The 16957-nt window shown below is 37.9% G+C and overlaps 1 protein-coding gene and 1 long non-coding RNA gene across 3 annotated transcripts; one reads left to right on the top strand and one right to left on the bottom strand.

Moving 5' to 3' along the window:
* Positions 1–538: 538 nt before the first annotated feature.
* Positions 539–3477, bottom strand: LOC147285941 (uncharacterized). Of its 2 annotated transcripts, XR_015121867.1 has the most exons (3): positions 3105–3477; positions 2803–2922; positions 2545–2647 (listed from the first exon to the last, which is right to left on the bottom strand). XR_015121867.1 is itself a non-coding variant. In XM_086241594.1 (2 exons), exon 2 carries the CDS (start codon positions 1713–1715, stop codon positions 1026–1028), a length of 690 nt encoding a protein of 229 aa, XP_086097720.1. In that variant the 5' UTR covers positions 1716–2101; positions 3105–3477; the 3' UTR covers positions 539–1025. The 2 variants fall into 2 exon arrangements, 1 of the variants encoding a protein (XP_086097720.1); XM_086241594.1 differs by lacking the exons at positions 2545–2647; positions 2803–2922 and adding an exon at positions 539–2101.
* A 4042-nt stretch (positions 3478–7519) lies between these two features.
* Positions 7520–9135, top strand: LOC147285940 (uncharacterized). The gene is made up of 3 exons (XR_015122039.1): positions 7520–7679; positions 8190–8309; positions 8844–9135. It is a non-coding gene; the product is annotated as an uncharacterized LOC147285940 (long non-coding RNA).
* Positions 9136–16957: the final 7822 nt, after the last annotated feature.

Below are 16957 nucleotides of genomic sequence, written 5' to 3'. Positions count from 1 at the left end.
GTAATTGAGTCAAACAAAGTACAGAAACATGTAGAGGAGAGAGAGAAGATCAATTTGAGTACCTCACTCGATGGAAACGGGTGTCGGATTCGCAGGAGAACTGGTTGGAAGCCGCCAGCCTTTGTGGCTTCGCTCTGCCACGCACGGTGGTCATCGGCGTAAGGGAAGTACACTGGAAGGCTCGCCGCAACGAGGGGAAGATAACCCAGGTGGTCCGGAGTTGCGTCATGGCCGGAAAAGCAAGATCGCCGGAGAGAGCTTATCTCCGTCATCGCGTCGATTCGTCGCGGTGGTGGCTCGAATGAAAGATCGGTGACCAGAGGTAGATAGAGGAGGAAGAGGTGAGGCTCGTGGGCCAGAAACCCAGCTCATCCGCTGCCGGACGCAACGCCACGCGCCGATGGCAGATCGGTGAAGGTGAAGGGGCGAAAGAGAGAGACGCGGAGAGAGAGAGAGAGAGAGAGAGAGAGAATGAGAGATAAAACTGACTTTTGGGTTATTAAAACCCTTTCATGCAATTTTATAAAAATGCCCCTCACTTTGAACGTCCGTAATTTTCAAACTGTAACTCCAATTTACGTGTGCTTCGTGTCTACGAACTCATGGACTCGAGACCTATCCAACGTGCCTAAAGTCAAAGACGAAAGCCCACTAAATTTAAAAGTCAACTTTTGGGTCAAGCCCAATTTAAAACAAAAATTAAACCAAAACCTTTTTATTTCTCAAATAAATTCTCAAAATAAATTTTCAAAATATTTAAAATAAAACTTTGAAAAATACGATGTCTCACACGTTGCACCAGTATCAATCCACCAATCTTTGGTATCAATCACCAAATTCACTACAGAAACAACTGCAACAAAATTTTCAACCATGTTTGCTTGATTGTTGTTGTTGTTTGAATTGACAGCAAATCGGTCCTTCTTGTGTCCATTCTTCCCACACACCCAACATGCTCCTTTAGTTTTCTTAAAGTTTTTGGCCATTGGTGCAAGTTTGGCAGCATTCTTGTTGGCCTTGTTTTTCTAGAAATTAAACTTTGGCTTGGGCGTTCCTTCCTCAACAATATTAGCCTTGGCTTCAAAGGTACAAGCATTCATCTTCTCATTTTTCATGTGGTCTTCTTGAACTCGAAGCTTCCAAACCAGATCTTCCATTGTCATTTCAGTCTTCTTATGCTTCAGATATATCTTAAAATCTTTCCAAAAGGGTGGTAATTTTTCCATGATAGACCCTACTTGAAAATTTTCATTGATCACCATTCCTTCAGCATGAAGTTCATGAATTAGAATCTGGACTTCTTCAACTTGATTGACAACAGTTTTGGTGTCCACCATTTTGTAGTTCAGAAACTTCCCAATGATGAATTTCTTTGAACCTGCACCCTCAATTTTATATTTTTTCTCCAGGGATTCCCAGAGTTCCTTAGCAGTATTATATGATCTATACACATCATATAGATTGTCATCCAAACCATTGAGAATGTAATTTCTACATAAAAACTCACATTGTTTCCATGCCTCAATAGCATTTAACTTATCTACAGGAATTTCATCTCCTTCTGCCAGAGGAACTTCTTCCTTGATAACATGGGCCAGGTTCAATGTTGTCAAATAAAACAACATTTTTTGTTGCCAGTGTTTAAAGTCCACTCCCTTAAACTTTTCTGGTTTCTCCACATGAGGTGTTTTGATGCCATTCACTGATTGATCCATTGAAAAATTCTGTCTAAAGATTGTTGTATGTCAATCAGTAAATTCTCATATAAACCACAAAGATACTGATGTATTAACAAATAAAAACAGACTTACAGATAGAATAAAGAAACACAAAATTCTGTAAAAATTACTAACTTGGTGTAATGCCCCGAACCTCGAGCCCATAAACACACTGAAACCTTGCCATTTAAACCCCTTTTTCAAACAATGAGTCATGCACTTAACATAATAAATAAATACATATAATAAATCAGAGTGTATGCCAAAAAACATTTATGTAAAATCACTGTATAAAAACAATTACATAAATCAAAATGAGTCTCACTGCGTCGTCTTCTCCCCACTGCCTCCTCAACATGCTTAACCTGCAAACATCAACCACACTGCACCATATGCATAGTACACCGGGTCATTCAAACAAACAACCCGGTAAGCTCACTAGAACTCGTATGAGTGAAATGACTTAAACAATTATCCTCAATAATTCTTCAATTTCCATACTCAAGAATAATCCACAATAATATCCATAATTACTCAATCACATAATATTTCATCACCAATGATCCAAGCATCAAGATAATCATAATTCCTCATATTCACATCAAATCCCACTAATAATTATTATTATTATTATTCTGGCAAGTCAATTGCCTAATCGTCAACTATTGACCTCAATCTCAAATCATTCACGTCTTAATTAATAACCTCAAAGCATAATCACCATCATTTCCACCTTCATGATTTAAGCCTAAACTTTACCAAATCCTAGCAAACAATGCATACAAGCAACCAAACAAACAATCAAACTATCTAATTTCACTCACAGTGCAACCATGTGAAAATACTGAAATGCCTTTCACGGCGCCTTTTCTCGGCTATCAAATCCGGCAGCATAATAGCATCAGGAATAGAATTCTCGAGCCAGGTACCTGTTAAGACCAGACAATGCAATCCAATTTCAGATTTCACAAATTTTGACCGTTCACGACCGAGTCGGGCGGCCAACCACCACACACGGTGGCTGCCCGGCCCTAATTTTCACATAAAAATTCCAAGAAATTCACAGAAACTCACCAACACTCACCAAAATGTCAAGGGATTCTGGAATTTGTCTCAGGGAATCCCAGGAAGACTAATTGACAATGGAAACCATCCAACCCACCACCACGAGTGGCGGAACGGGCGGTGGCAGTGATGGCACGACCTGGAAAATTACCCAATTCAATCCCAAATAGTCCTAATTCCACAAAGGAACACACAATTGCACAAAAATAACTCGAATTCAAGTCCAATTTCAGGAAATTCGAAATAGGCATAAACCCTAAAATCGAATTCCTAAAACTTCAAAATTGGACAACCATACCTTACGGAAAAGATTACCCATACCTCAAGGATCATTTTTCATAACTAGGTCGACGACCAAATCTTGCCAAAAATGGCCGAAATCGGTGGTAGAAGCCGCCGGCCTTTAAATCATCAATTTGCCCTTGTGAGCAGTCGCCGGAGCACGGGAATGGCACGGCTGAACTCGCCGTGGACTGGGGAAGAACACCCAAGTGGTTGACGCCCTCGAACCCGCCGAAAAAGTCGAATCGTCATCGGAGAGTTTCATTCAGAAATCGAGTCGATGCGCCGCCGTAGCGGCTTGGTTGGCTGATCAGAACCAACTAGGAGTTCGACGGGGCGAAGACGAGTCCAACGCCGGTCGGATTGTTGAAATCTGACGTTGGACAGCCGAGAATCAAAGAGAGAGAGAGAGAGAGAGAGAGAGAGAGATCACGGGAAGAGAGAGTATCGCGGGAGATAGAGAGAACCGGGGAGAAAGAAAGAGAGAGCCCAATTTAAAACCAAAATTAAAAATTAAACCAAAACCTTTTTATTTTCCAAATAAATTCCCAAAATGATCAAAATAAATTCTCAAAATAATTAAAATAAATCTTTGGAAAATATGGGTCTCACACTTGGATCTTGATAGAAGCTTGCAAATTGCAATTTCCTTTAGACAGAATTTCGCCCATACTCAGTGCTTGTAGTTCGTAAGGCGTCTGACCACCAGGATACAACTATCAAACTCAAGGTCCTAGCACCAGGACCTTGAATTCTAACAAACGTACTGAGTGTTTCTCTCCAAAGAATAAGGAAGATGTAAAACATGCTTCTGAAACTGATGTATGTTTTAAAACAAGAGTCTGGCAATATAAAGAGTTTTGTTTGGGCAGTTGTGACTGTCCAAGCAGTTACTTCAATTTAAAATTCAAGGTTGGACAGGTATATTGATCAAATATGTCTGTTCAATTAAACTTCAAATTCAAACTCTTAAAATTTGACAATAAAATAAAATTTAAGTTTTGCTAAACAGAGGCAAATCACGTTTTGCTTCAGTGGGGTTATTTTCCTTATACAAACTCTAACACCCTTGTCTATGGTTGGTAATAGAGCGATGAATCTTAAAAATACGAGGAGCGATTTTCTAGGAAAAACGATCACGAAGATCGTTCCATACTTCTCGAGCAATGTCTGTATAAATCACACTATTTGAAATCTCAGAGGAAAGACTGTTCACGATCCAAGAAATGACCATACTATTGCAGCATGTCCATTGAGAGAGATCAGGTGAGGTAGCTTCTGGTTTATTGACGGTCCCATTTGATAAAACCAAGTTTGTTCTTGGCTTTAAGGGCCACACGCATGGCTCTACTCCAGGTAGGATAATTGTCTCCATGTAGTGGCGGGAAACATGAACAGTACCAGGATTGTCTTAATGGTGCAAATAAAATGGTGACGAAACTTCATAGTCGGTGAGATCGGTTTTGACGTTTTTGGCTTTGACATCTTTGCTATCACCCATGGTGATTGGAAAGGTGAGAGGAAAAAAGAAGGGTGCAAATTAAAGAGCAATTGAAGAGGATCAGGTAAGCTCTGATACCACGAGAAATTTTGATATGATAAATTGTATTGAAGTGAAATTTACATGAGTGTACAGCACTAATATACAACAAGAGTAAACTTGGCTAGCAAGAATACGATCCTAAATCTAAGGATTATGATCCGAAGTCTAAGGGATTTCCATACAAGAAAGGAAATATTTACAATAGACATAATTATCAAATCATATCTCTGAGATTTCTCAATATCTCCCCTTCTCTCTCAACCCAAATATAAAAAATAAAAAAATAAAAATAAAAAGAAGCTTTTTTTTCCCAAATCTGGGTGTTTTCTCTAAGTAGGTTGGGAGGGAAGGGGAGAGAGAGAGAGAGAGAGAGAGAGAGAGAGAGAGAGAGATAAAGAGAGACAAATATGAGAGGTCAGTGGGGGAGGTGGAGGATAGTGGTGGGTTGAATCTGCTCGGATGGTGGTGGTAGGTATTTTTGCCATGAAAAAAAATTGTCGTCTAGATTCGAAAACCTAAAACCCCCTTGAACTTGAACAACCTTTTCTTGCTCTTTGTCGTCTTATTCAACCTCTATCTTCATTTTGTGATCAGCTGTGGCCGTCATCACCGTACGATCGTCGCCGAAAGAGGAGAAGCAACTGATCAATTTTCTGGTCCAGTTGTGAAATGCACAGTCGCCGAAAGAAGAGCAGAAGATGGTCTAGTCGAATTTCTTGTCTAGTGCGTTGTGGGATGTGCGGTCTACATAAGGTCAAAATTTTTATTGCGAGGGTAAATTTGACATTTTACAGATTAAAGGGTTAAAAAAGTAAATATTGAAAAGAAATCGTCAAAAAAGTTTATTGTATATTAAAATGGGTTATTTAATCTTTCTTTCAAACCCACTTTGATCGGTGCCCATATGACATTTACTGTTGGTGGTTTGATTCATACTACATGTACTTCTAGTCCATACAAATTGATATAATAACTATCTGATTCTGTCTCCGAGCCTTGAGTCCCATTTACAAATGTACAAAATATTCAACCCCAGCCGAATAGTTTTGCTTTGACTTGATCCCCATGTGCACTTCATCGATCTAGATCAGACCTCAACTTTTTAATTGAGAATTGGCAGAATGCAGATGAGGTTATGACTGATGACTCACAAAAAGACTACCAACCAAAAGTAACTTCCATTCACGAGTCAGACACATATCAAAGACCCCAATTATGTCAAACTTCTAGAACAACCACAGAATATATATTAAATTAATTATGGAGTTTCATTTTTTAAATAATTGTTGTTCACATGAACAGGATAAGTGTGACGCTTCAAGTGGGTGACTGTGACTCTTTTGTATTCAAATAAAGTAACGGTTTTGGTGGAGTAAGAAATGTGTAGCCAATTATATATTAAGCATGACCAATCAACAGTTACAGGGCAAATTAGCTTTTGATCCGCCAATAATGGAGGCTGTTAATTACTCACTCTTTCCTTCTCTTGCTACCTCTTTCTTTCAAGATTGATAGTAGAAATAAAGGAAAAAGAAAAGGAGCGAATATATTACTAGAACCATCAAATCATAGAGAGAGAGAGAGAGAGAGAGAGAAGAAATCCTCTCACTAGTTTTTGTGTATGTGATAGAGACGGGAGACACTAAGCCACCCTTAATTATAATTCCTTTTTACTGATTGTTTTTTTTTTTTTTTTTTCATTAAAGAAGGGAGAATGATGCAAGGGAAATAATTTTATGGCATTTTTAATTGGCTACTTCAACAATTGCAACTACCATTAATCTTAAACGGTGGTCCAACATAAAAATAAAAAAACATGGACCAAATGATATCCCCACATATATTATCCTTGATGGGTCTTGACTATACATATATGGACAGGGTTCAACCTTAATATAAGAATAAAATTTTATATTGGTGTATATATTTTGTGCGATTTTTCTCTAAGACGAACGCGTATTTTTTTTTTTTTTTGAATATCCATTACCGAGCGCTCAACGGCAGGTTTTTTTTATAACAACCACGAGTTGCAACAAGAGCTCGGTGTACCACCCTGAATTTTTGGCTTATGTTAATTTTGTTACTTAAGCTTTTTAACTTTGTTCTTAAGGTTGTTTAAAGGAATTGAAATTTTCCTTAATTTTGTTTTGACTAACCAAGATCTTTGATTGTGGTTCTAGAGTTTAGTTGTATGAAAGTGAAGTTTGGAGAAAGAAAATTCAAGAGTGTGGTGATTATTTTATTTATATTCATTTTTCAGAATTAAATTATGAGAGGAAGATTTTTCATAATTTTTCTAGAAGTGATTTAACTATTTTGAGGCTATAGGAAATTAGTACTCATTGTTACGAGTCCGTAGGATTTTTGGAGTCCTGAGCTATTTTTGGTGAATTTACGAAGTTTTGAGAAATAAAAAAAATGAAAATAAAAGAATTGAAAAGTTGCTGACTGGACTGACGAAGTGACGCGTGGCATGTGCGCATTGGCTGGAGGCGTTGACACAACGGTGACTGAGCGCTGACGAGGCGTCATGCTGGAGTTAAGATCCGCGTGCACCAAGAGCCTCTGTACCCTGCATTACACGCAAGGAAGTCTTGTGTTTTAATCACATCCGCTCAACTTCATTAAAGCTCCTTCAATCTGAGTCGTTGATCTCACTTAAGAACCAGTCAACCCAGCCCAGCCCTCTTTGACCCGCATGCATGTACTGTAGCCGGATCGACCCGGCCCGTTTTATCTCTATAAACGGGTAGTTTGGCCATGTTTTTTGACCCAATTCATGTATTTTGTGTGTTTTTCACACTTTTGTGCATCTTATCCCACATTGGAAAATTAGAAAAACTTCTCACTCTCAAGTGCCTATAAATAGAGACCCTTATACCTCATTTTCACTTGCACCGCCACCAAGTGAAGTTTGAGATGCTCACTCATTGGTTCTTTGGAAGTCTCTCTAAGAAGAGACATACCAAAAGGAAAGAAAATTCTAATAGTTTAAAAGTTTTCTTTTTGAGAGATTGCCAAGGAAAAGAAGCCCTTAGGAGTGGAGTCTAACTTTGAAGGTCTACAACCGGGTAAGTCTTTTATTTATTAATTTTTATTTGTTTATTTTTCTTAGGCTTTAATATTAGGTTGTATGCTTAGATTAATTAAGTAGAATTTATTTATTAATTAAGCATGCCTAGGTTATTTTGAAGATTTAATTGCTTAATTTATTTGGTTAATTAAGCATGATTAGTTGTAACCTTATTTTGGAGATTTAATTAAAGGTTATTAAATTGGATTTAAGCTATTATTCAAGTTTGATTAATTAGTGGAATATTTTGGAGAAATACTAATTAATTAAATACTTGGATAATACTTAGGTTTGATTTATTCTAACCTAAATTAATTTGTAGAATTGCTTTAAACCAAGGCAATTAGTCAAGTGGTTTGACTTTAAAATTAACTTGAAACTTAGAAACCCTAAAGAGTAGAGTTTAGTCTACTTAAAACTAGAGTTTTTAGGGACGTGTGACCTAAAAGGATGGGTCATAACGACCTTGTGTTAAACTTAACTTTTGACTATGTTGTCGTATTTTCAGACACTATGAACACCAGTTACCGAAGGATTTCTTTTTGATGTGACAAGAAAGCGATGCATTTGAGACGGATGAGAATGCATAGGCTATGTAAGAGAATACATGAAGAGCATTGGATTCCAGGTAGGGGGATTTATCCTACATTCCTAACTATGGACTTTGTGTGTGTTTGTGTTTTTAAATTATTATAACATGCTATGATCTGTGAGTATGGGTAGCGTTGTTTACACATGACCTTGGGTGCAAGTCCCTAAACTTTCTAGAAGTTATCAGTCAAAGTTATGGGGTGTCTAGCCAAGCTAATACGTGTAACGTGTGCTTGTGTGAAGCCAGGGCTCATAACCGATTATTGGCAGATGGTACGGTTCTCAAATTCCTACCTCTGTGGTTTTATTCTCACTATGAATGATTATTGTGAATTTGCATGTTTATAATCATAATTACTATACAGTCAAGTCATAAATGTTTTGAAAGGATTTCAAAGGAAAGGTTTGAAGAACTTATTTTGTTGATTCAAGGACAAGAAAATGATTTCCACTATGATTTACACTGAAAAGACTTTGTGGTTTTCAAACTAGTCAGGGTCCCCTGAGGGGAAGCTATGATCGTATGAGATTCTTACCCCCTACATTATTTTTGTTGTTCCTTGTTTATTAGATGTTTTTATAGGTATGAGCATGGTAAAGAGACAAACTTGGACGAGGGTCGAGCAGAGCAGCATCTTGAGACTTGTCAACTATCAAGATTTATTTGGTGATGTCATTTGATTATTTTCTTGTTTCGAGTATGTCTTGAATAATTTTACCTTCATTGTTTGGAGATGGTTTTAAGTCATTTACTTTGATTATACGTTTGCGTAGTTTTGAAACCTTTATTTTTCATGTATTTCAAATTTATGTAATTTTTCAAAGTTGCAATGAAATACCATAACCTTGGGGGTTGGTTTTATAAAGAAGTCTTATTTTTACTTCACATGTTTTCTGCTATTTATTATCTCTGATTCAACCCAGTCCATTTAATTCAAAATGCTTAACCCGCCTTGGGTGTCTTGGGGGATTAATGCTTGAGTAGTGGCATTAATCTCTTAGGATATTCAAGATGGGTGCATCTGTTTAATACCCGAGGTTCGGGTGTGACATTAATTGGACACTGCTTCCTCCGCCCTGTTTTTTAGGGTATAGAGTACGGGTTCACCCTATACCTTACTTAGGTGTAGAATGAGGCTTGTGAAGGCTGCATGTTAGGTTTTTAACTCAAACAGTGCCGAGTGCTTGAGGAAGAAGAAAAAATGTACTACTGAGCACTCGGCACCTGGCGTCCGTAAAAAATTAGAATGCGGGCGTCCGTCTAAGAGAATTACTGATATCTTGTGTGTACATTTTTCTTATCTCCTTTATCTTTCTTGTGCGTGTATACCCAAAACAATGTTTTCTTATTATCATTTAGACTTGTAGATGCTCTGAACTTTAATTCCAATTCAATGTAATTAAACATCGGTGGATTGCAATTTCCTTCCATAATCTAATTATAATCTGGAGTTTGACAATCCATTCATTTAACAAATTAAATATAGATTATAGCTAATCTAATATGACTTAATATAATATTTAACTTATTCATTTACATTTTTTACAAATAATATATACATGTGTAAGAGTAATTTTATATATCTATAATAGAAAAATACTCCAAAACTAATTGGTTACCAAATCAATACGAAGCTAATTAACCACCTTTTTGGCCCCATCATACAATGTAATCTCATAAATTAAACCGTTTATTTTGTAGGCATTACTTCAAATATCATCTTTGTAAAATATTTTCAAAATCGAAAACTATTTAGCCATTTTAATAACAACCATTTATATATTTTAATTGAAAAAAATGTTCGTCTATTTATTTGATCACAATTAGATGAGTGAATGATTTCCAATTTATTTGATGTTTTGCAATAATGATCTTTGAAGTAGAGCTTTAAAAATGAATAGTTCAATTATGAGATTAGTAATGTAGTTAGATGTTTATAATGTGGGTATTTTTTACATTCTAAAAATAATAGGTGGACCTGTTTAACATCTAACACTTTAGGTGGGTTATTTTATTATGGGGTCTCCAAAGTGAATTAATTTATCATTTAATGCTTAAATTATTGTGCTTATTGATATGTTTGAGATGCAAAATGAAAAGTAGAAGAATACACAAACATAATATTGTTTGTTGTATCTAATACTAATTAAATTTAATCATTTTTAGCTCGAATTTAGAATTTTTTTCATTGAAAGAGAAATATTACTTGAGAAATAACTAATTTGTGATTAATTAAATCTAACAATCTAAATATATTCCCAATATGATTACCCGATCATAAATAGAATTCAAGGTCTATTTTTATCTCATGCAAATTTTTTGGTAACAAAATCAAGTGAAAAGAAAAATAAATGATTCGAGGGATAAGAAGACCACGGTCATATCTTGGGCTCTTGTCCGGAACTTGGGCTTGTAACGGACGAAGGAGACATTTCGCAACAAAACAAAGAGTATTTATTTAATTTGTATTATATTTGTTTGTTTGTTTGTTTTGTCTGTTTTTGAGCAGCTCCCAGACGTATCCAAGAAGCAACACTAGTCAACACAGTCACTGTCATTTATAATAATGATATCATATAAACAATTTTATATAACTACAATAATAAAAAAATAAAAGACATGCATCTCCCACTAATGAAGACACAAAATCTATATGATGATAGAACGCAGTATCTCGAAAGCGTATATTATAAGAAATCCAAAATATTCCAAAACCGCGTAAAGATTTCATGTAGATGAATGCCACTTACCTTTTTACTTTCGTAGGATGAGTGTTTTTCTCTGTCCGTAGCAGAATAAGTTATTTGAAAATATCATTTGTTTCTTGAAAATATAGGTCAATCTTAACCGATTAAACTGATACGTACAAACCATCCGCAGCAGTTTGCATGGTTCATCTTTTGCATACCATAAAAGGTTACCAGTTTTTAAAATCGAGCCAAACCATTATTTACGATACTGTAAGCAATTTGAATTTTTTATAAATTGTCTAAACTGAATTAAACCGAATAGATCGAATTTTTTGTGATTTTATATATCATATTCATTGTATATTTATTTCCTCTCATCTCAATTTCTCTCCGTCTTCTTCTTTAATTCAATAATACTTTTCTTCATTTCATCATCTCTCCATTATTTTTTTCTTTGTTTTTTTTTTTTTACCTCTCTCCCAAAATTGTTCAAATTGGCCAAACCAAATCGACGATGAATGAATTTGATTAGTTCAATTTAGTATATGGTTTGGTTGTTTTTTGGTTCGGATGCACTCCAGTGAAAAATAATGAAAACTCGAGAGGGAGGGATCATGGGTTTTACATTTCCTGGGTATCTCATTTTCATGTAAAAAGTAACCCACTATCTAAATCTGCTTACCTAACATGGGAAGTGAATCTCATACTCATTCCCACAAAACAAAAACTTTCTTCTCTTTCTACAATATTTTTTAAATGTCATTAATTTTTTTAAAGTATTTAGAATAAAAAAAAAATCCTTCTTTTTCAATACTCCCCTTGAAATTGTGAACTTTTTTCTTAAAGCCCGTTTGGTTCAAATTTTGGAGGCTTGAGAATGATAAATTAATTTTATTCCCATATTTGGTGGTGCGGGGATGAAAATGGTTTCATTTCCCATGGGAATCTGATGCACCCAAAAAGGGGAAAAATGAATCTCTCCTTCCAGCTTGGGTTTTGTTTCACTCCTCTTGGGAAAGCATTTATTACACTTCTTTTAGACAAATTTACCACTTATAATATTTGAAATTACCAATTATAATACTTTAATTTATTACATACATTAATTCATTATATATATATAATAGATGAGGGTATAATTGAAAAATTAGACATTTTTATTTCCTATTCCTACATAGGAATGGAAATAAAAAGATAATTCTTAGTCTACTTTCCTAGCATTACTGTTGATGCAAAAATCGGTCAGTCAATGCACAACTTCAAACAGTTGACCAAGGTTTCTGTTTGGTCTTCTTTGAGGATGATCTGAAGTGTTTTGGATGAACTGGCTCGTTGATGTGTCTTGATTGAGATTACATGCATGAACGAAGATCAACATAAGTAGCACCAGTGTAGTACCAGCTAACTACACTTTGATGATTAATTCAATGATGAACAAGTATGGTGGAACTAGCAAGAACAATCAAGAACAAGGTAAGAACTTGGGAGAATCATGAAGAACAAGGTAAGAACTTCTGGGTTATTTTCTCAAGGGGTGTGTGTAAGTGTTTTGAGTAGTGAACCCTTCTTCAGTGTTAGAAAGGTTGCATGTTGATGGGTAATGGAGATGAGGTCACGTCACAAGTTCAGAACAGTAGCATGCACAATTACCCAGCAAAGTAGCATTAAATGCAAGCTAGCATGGCTTTGTGATAGTTGGCAACCCTAGAAGTCTCATATAAAACTAGTGTGTTAGGGTTCATAGAGTCCCAGGTCATAGACACTTGAGTGCAATCAGAGATAATATCCAGATCTTCTATATGGGCGGTGGAGCTAAGACATCTGAACCAAACCACATACATTAATATAGACCATCCAAGTGTAAGGTGAAACTACTATAGCTGGTCAAATCAAGGAGATGATGCACATCATCGAGCTGAGCCAAGTAGCTTCGAGTTTGATTACTCGTTCGACTGGATGTCTAGTGAGTCGAGGTATGCTTGGCTCGGTATAGTACAATACATGTTGAGCAACAACGACCGGTCAACTCAAGACGTTGCTGAGCTGAAGTGATGATATGGGCAAGGAGTTTGACCAAGTCAACCATTGAAAGGTCAACATGCCACACAAGACTTTGTCAAGCCATGTGTAAGAATATGATTCATTCGAAAAATCCAGGTGGATTTATCCCCAAACAGAAGTCCCCTAACTTCTGATCTGAGCACAAGGGACTTGGATTTGGAGTTGATAGTTTTCTCGAGATAGTAGGCTTTGGATCGAGCCTGAGCTCTTTTGAATTTCAAATAGGCTGACATTCTCACCTAATCAGGCACATGGCGAGATATGAGAGGTTAGAGTCTCTCGGGAATGCGTGATGACGTCACGCCAATGATGGCGCCTCCATGGGTTCTAGTGAACGTCTTTTCAGATGTAAGCCTTTAAAACACGTCCACATGGCATCATCTCGTGAGGAGAGCGCCAAAAACAAACGACCTGGATCTCTCGAGCTCAGGGGTATTTAAACCTCCCATTTTCCTTCTCTTCCCTTCCTTCTGCACTTTCGAATTCCCATTTTCCTTCAACCTTCAAACTCTCTCAACCCTCTCTATGAATTCCAGAGAACTCTAGTGGTCAAACCAGCTAGGGTTTCGACATCTTACAACAGTTCTAAAGTTGAGAAGGGAAGACTTCGTGGTTGTCGAAAATCAGTAATTGATCTCAACCTCTTTGAGTTTTTTTGGTTGTGTTTTCTGGGTTTTCGGTTTTAAGAGTCAGTGTGTTCTTGGCTTTCCTAGGTTTGGGGGTACTTTCCAATCCAAAAATTTAGGATCTTTTTAGAAAAAAGGCATTGTGAACTATGTCGTCTGATTCTAGGAACGAGTTCGGATTGAAGGAAGCTTTTGATGGAGATAACGAGATGGGGTCATCTCGGACTCCTTCTGTGAATGAGATAGACTAGGACAAGCTACCTCTAGAAGTAGATGCACTAGGTCCTGTAGGTAGGCACCCTGGCAGATTGGTGGTTTTTTCAGATCCTGAGCCTGAAACACTTGAAGACCAAAGTGTTCCAATCGTAGATTTAGGCTTAAGCACAGAACAGGAAGAAGGATCGTCCAGGGTTCAACAAAACTCTAAGGAACATGAGGGAGGTCGCTGCTCAACTGGCAGATGGTGAGGGGTGAAGGTGAAGAAGAGGACATGCAGAGGATGAACCCAACGAGGAATATCAGGGAGAGGAGGACGAGTTGAGCTCGAGTTACCCACTTGTCGCCGTAGCGGGGGCCAACGAACGAGATCGGGGGTCGGAAGCTTCGAACTCGGCTCAAGTTACCTCAATCAACCCCGAGTTCTACAAGGATCTGCCACGGAAGGTAGACTTCATCCCCAACCAGATGAGGGAGTGGGAATTGGTAGATTTGAGGGTTAAGTTTAAGATACCGCTTTCAGTGTTGATGACGTTGCTGACAAACAAAGAGAAACCGAGCAGACCGCCCAACAGATAGGTAACACTTTACCCAAAAATGCTGGAGAATGGAATAAGGCTCCTTCTTCCTTCCTTCATCCAAGATTGGATGAGTCTTGTAGGGGCTGCTCCACATCAGATGAACCTTACCATTTATAGGGACATGGTATCCATGCATATTCTATGGCACCATGTGAACAAGTGTGCACCCCATAAAGAACATCTTTTCCACTGCTTGGGGTTTAAGAGCAAAGAAAAAACTGAGCTTAGGTTTTACAACTTCCAAGCCTTCGGGAACAAGCTGATTACTGATAACCCAACATCCCAAAAAACTTGGAAGAAGAAATACTTCTTCGCTTTGGGAAATTGGGAATATTTTGATCTGGAGAATTCTCATCAGGCTCGGGTCGCTAGAGCATTTAGGAGAACAAATGAGATACTTGTGAGATTTGCTGAGCCAATTGATCGATGCGATTCTGGTTTTTGCTAATTGCTTTTTATCTTGCATGTTTGCAGCGACCTGGAAGAAGTATAGACTGAGGGGTGAACTTCAAACCCAGCTTGATAGAGTCAAGGTGCTATCTCTAGAAGCTCGGTCATCTGTCAAGCTCCTCGGCTTGGATTACATTGATCTAAGCGGAGTTTCATTTTCAGCCCCAAGGAGAGATCCAACATTAACTAGAAAGATGATTGATCGAAATGACCCCGAATGGATTGCAAGAATGGAGAGGAGGGCGGCCAAAGGCCTGAAGAAAAGGCCCCAGAACCGAACGAAGCAGCCTCAAACTAGGGTTTCTCATGGTTTGCCTCCACCCGGAACACTGCATGCTCAATTGGCTCATCCTCCTACTTCGAAGAAGATAAAAGCTTCCGAGGTAGAGACCGGAAGGAGTAAGAGGCCAAGAAACGAGCCTCATAATGCTGCCAAACACTCAGTGGCATCTTACTTGGAATGGTTTTTTAAGGGTTGCAACAACATCCTCAATCCAAACTTCATGTCGAAGATTTGGAGTGGTGAGCTGAACTTCGACGACATGGCCCTGCAAGCATCTCAGCAGGCCATTATGGTAAGAGAGCTTTAGTCTGCTTTACAGTTTATTTGTAGTCGAGCCTGACTCGTTTGTTCTGTTTCAGCTCACCTTGCTGCAGTATGAAGCAGCTCAAGAGGCGGTTGATGTGGTCAAGAAGCTGAAGGCATACAAGGAGAGGCTGCAGGAAGTAAAAAAAGACCTTTCCATCGAGAAAAAAAAGGTTGAGGACAAGCATAAGAGGGCGATCGACTTGCAAGCCTAAGTTACCACTCTAATGAGCGAGAAAGTTCTGCTTGCCAAGAATTTGGGGGAGGTAGAAAAAAGAGTGGCTGGTCTGATGAATCTAAACTTGGACTTGTAGAATAAAGTCATCGAAGCTGAGCGGAGGCTGGTGGAGGTGAGGAAGTCTTGTGATGCTAAGGCCATAAAAACGGCGAGGGCTGACGGGTACCTTGATTGTACCAACAAAATTCAGGCCAAGCATCTAGATTGGGACCTGACCTTCCTGGGTGATATATGATTCTGAAGATGAAGATATCTAGGAGGTTCAAGTGTAAAATCAAGATCTGCCACAGGTCATCTATGAGAACCAGCAAGGCCCATCACTTGCTGACCCGAACCCGAATATAACTTTAGGAAGTGAGCCAAATGTCGAGCCATTCGCAGAGCAAGTAATTGATGTCCCTCGTGCTTAGCACTATTATTATTATTATTATTATTATTATTATTATTATTATGTAGTTTTTTTTTTGTTACCCCGAACTGAGGTGTGGTTCGGGGTTTAATGTTTTATTGGACAAATTTAATATGCTTTTTTATTTTGAAACAATTATTTTAATTGCTAATTAATCATGTTTAAATTATTCATTTGTTTTTGAACTGTGAGTGGATGCCTATTTTGCTTGACAAGTACCCTCAGCTCGGCCAGAGTGGTGAGTCAAATATGATTAATTAATAAAATGAAACAAGTATTCTCGACTCGGCAAGCATGATGAGCATCAAATTAACTAATAATGAAGCAAGTACTCTCAGCTCAGCAAGCATAATCAGTACAGCAAATAATTAATTGTCAATGAACCAAGTACTCTCAGCTCGAGGAACATGATGAGTACATGACATTAATTAACAAATAACTAAGTACTCTCAGCTCGACGAGCGTGATGACTGGGTACATAGGCCTTTGGGGTCCGTTATCTTGTCAAGCGCCAGGATCGCTGGGGGTCTCTCCGGCTCGGATAGGTGTATTTAAAGACCTTTGGGGTCTGTCATCCTGTCGAGCACCAGGACCACTGAAGGTCTCTCCAACTCGGCCATGTATATTTATAAACATTTGGAGTTCGTTCTCTTATCAAGCAACGGGACTGTAGAGGTCTCTCCAGCTCGACTAAGGGTATTTATAGACCTTTGGGGTCTGTTATCCTGTCGCAGGACCATAGAGTGTTTATCCAACTCGACTAAGGGTATTTATAGACCTTTGGGGTCTGTCAGTGTTTTGAAGTAAACACTCGATCAGGTGGTTTC

Source organism: Dryas octopetala, chromosome 4 (genome assembly GCF_963921425.1).
Source record: "Dryas octopetala chromosome 4, drDryOcto1.1, whole genome shotgun sequence".
NCBI classification, from domain to species: domain Eukaryota; kingdom Viridiplantae; phylum Streptophyta; class Magnoliopsida; order Rosales; family Rosaceae; genus Dryas; species Dryas octopetala.
This window is presented reverse-complemented; position numbering and strand designations above follow the sequence as displayed.

What these genes read in the sequence shown, in the direction of transcription:
- LOC147285941 (XM_086241594.1), bottom strand. Translation starts at nt 1,715, where the DNA reads ATGGATCAATCAGTGAATGGCATCAAAACACCTCATGTGGAGAAACCA.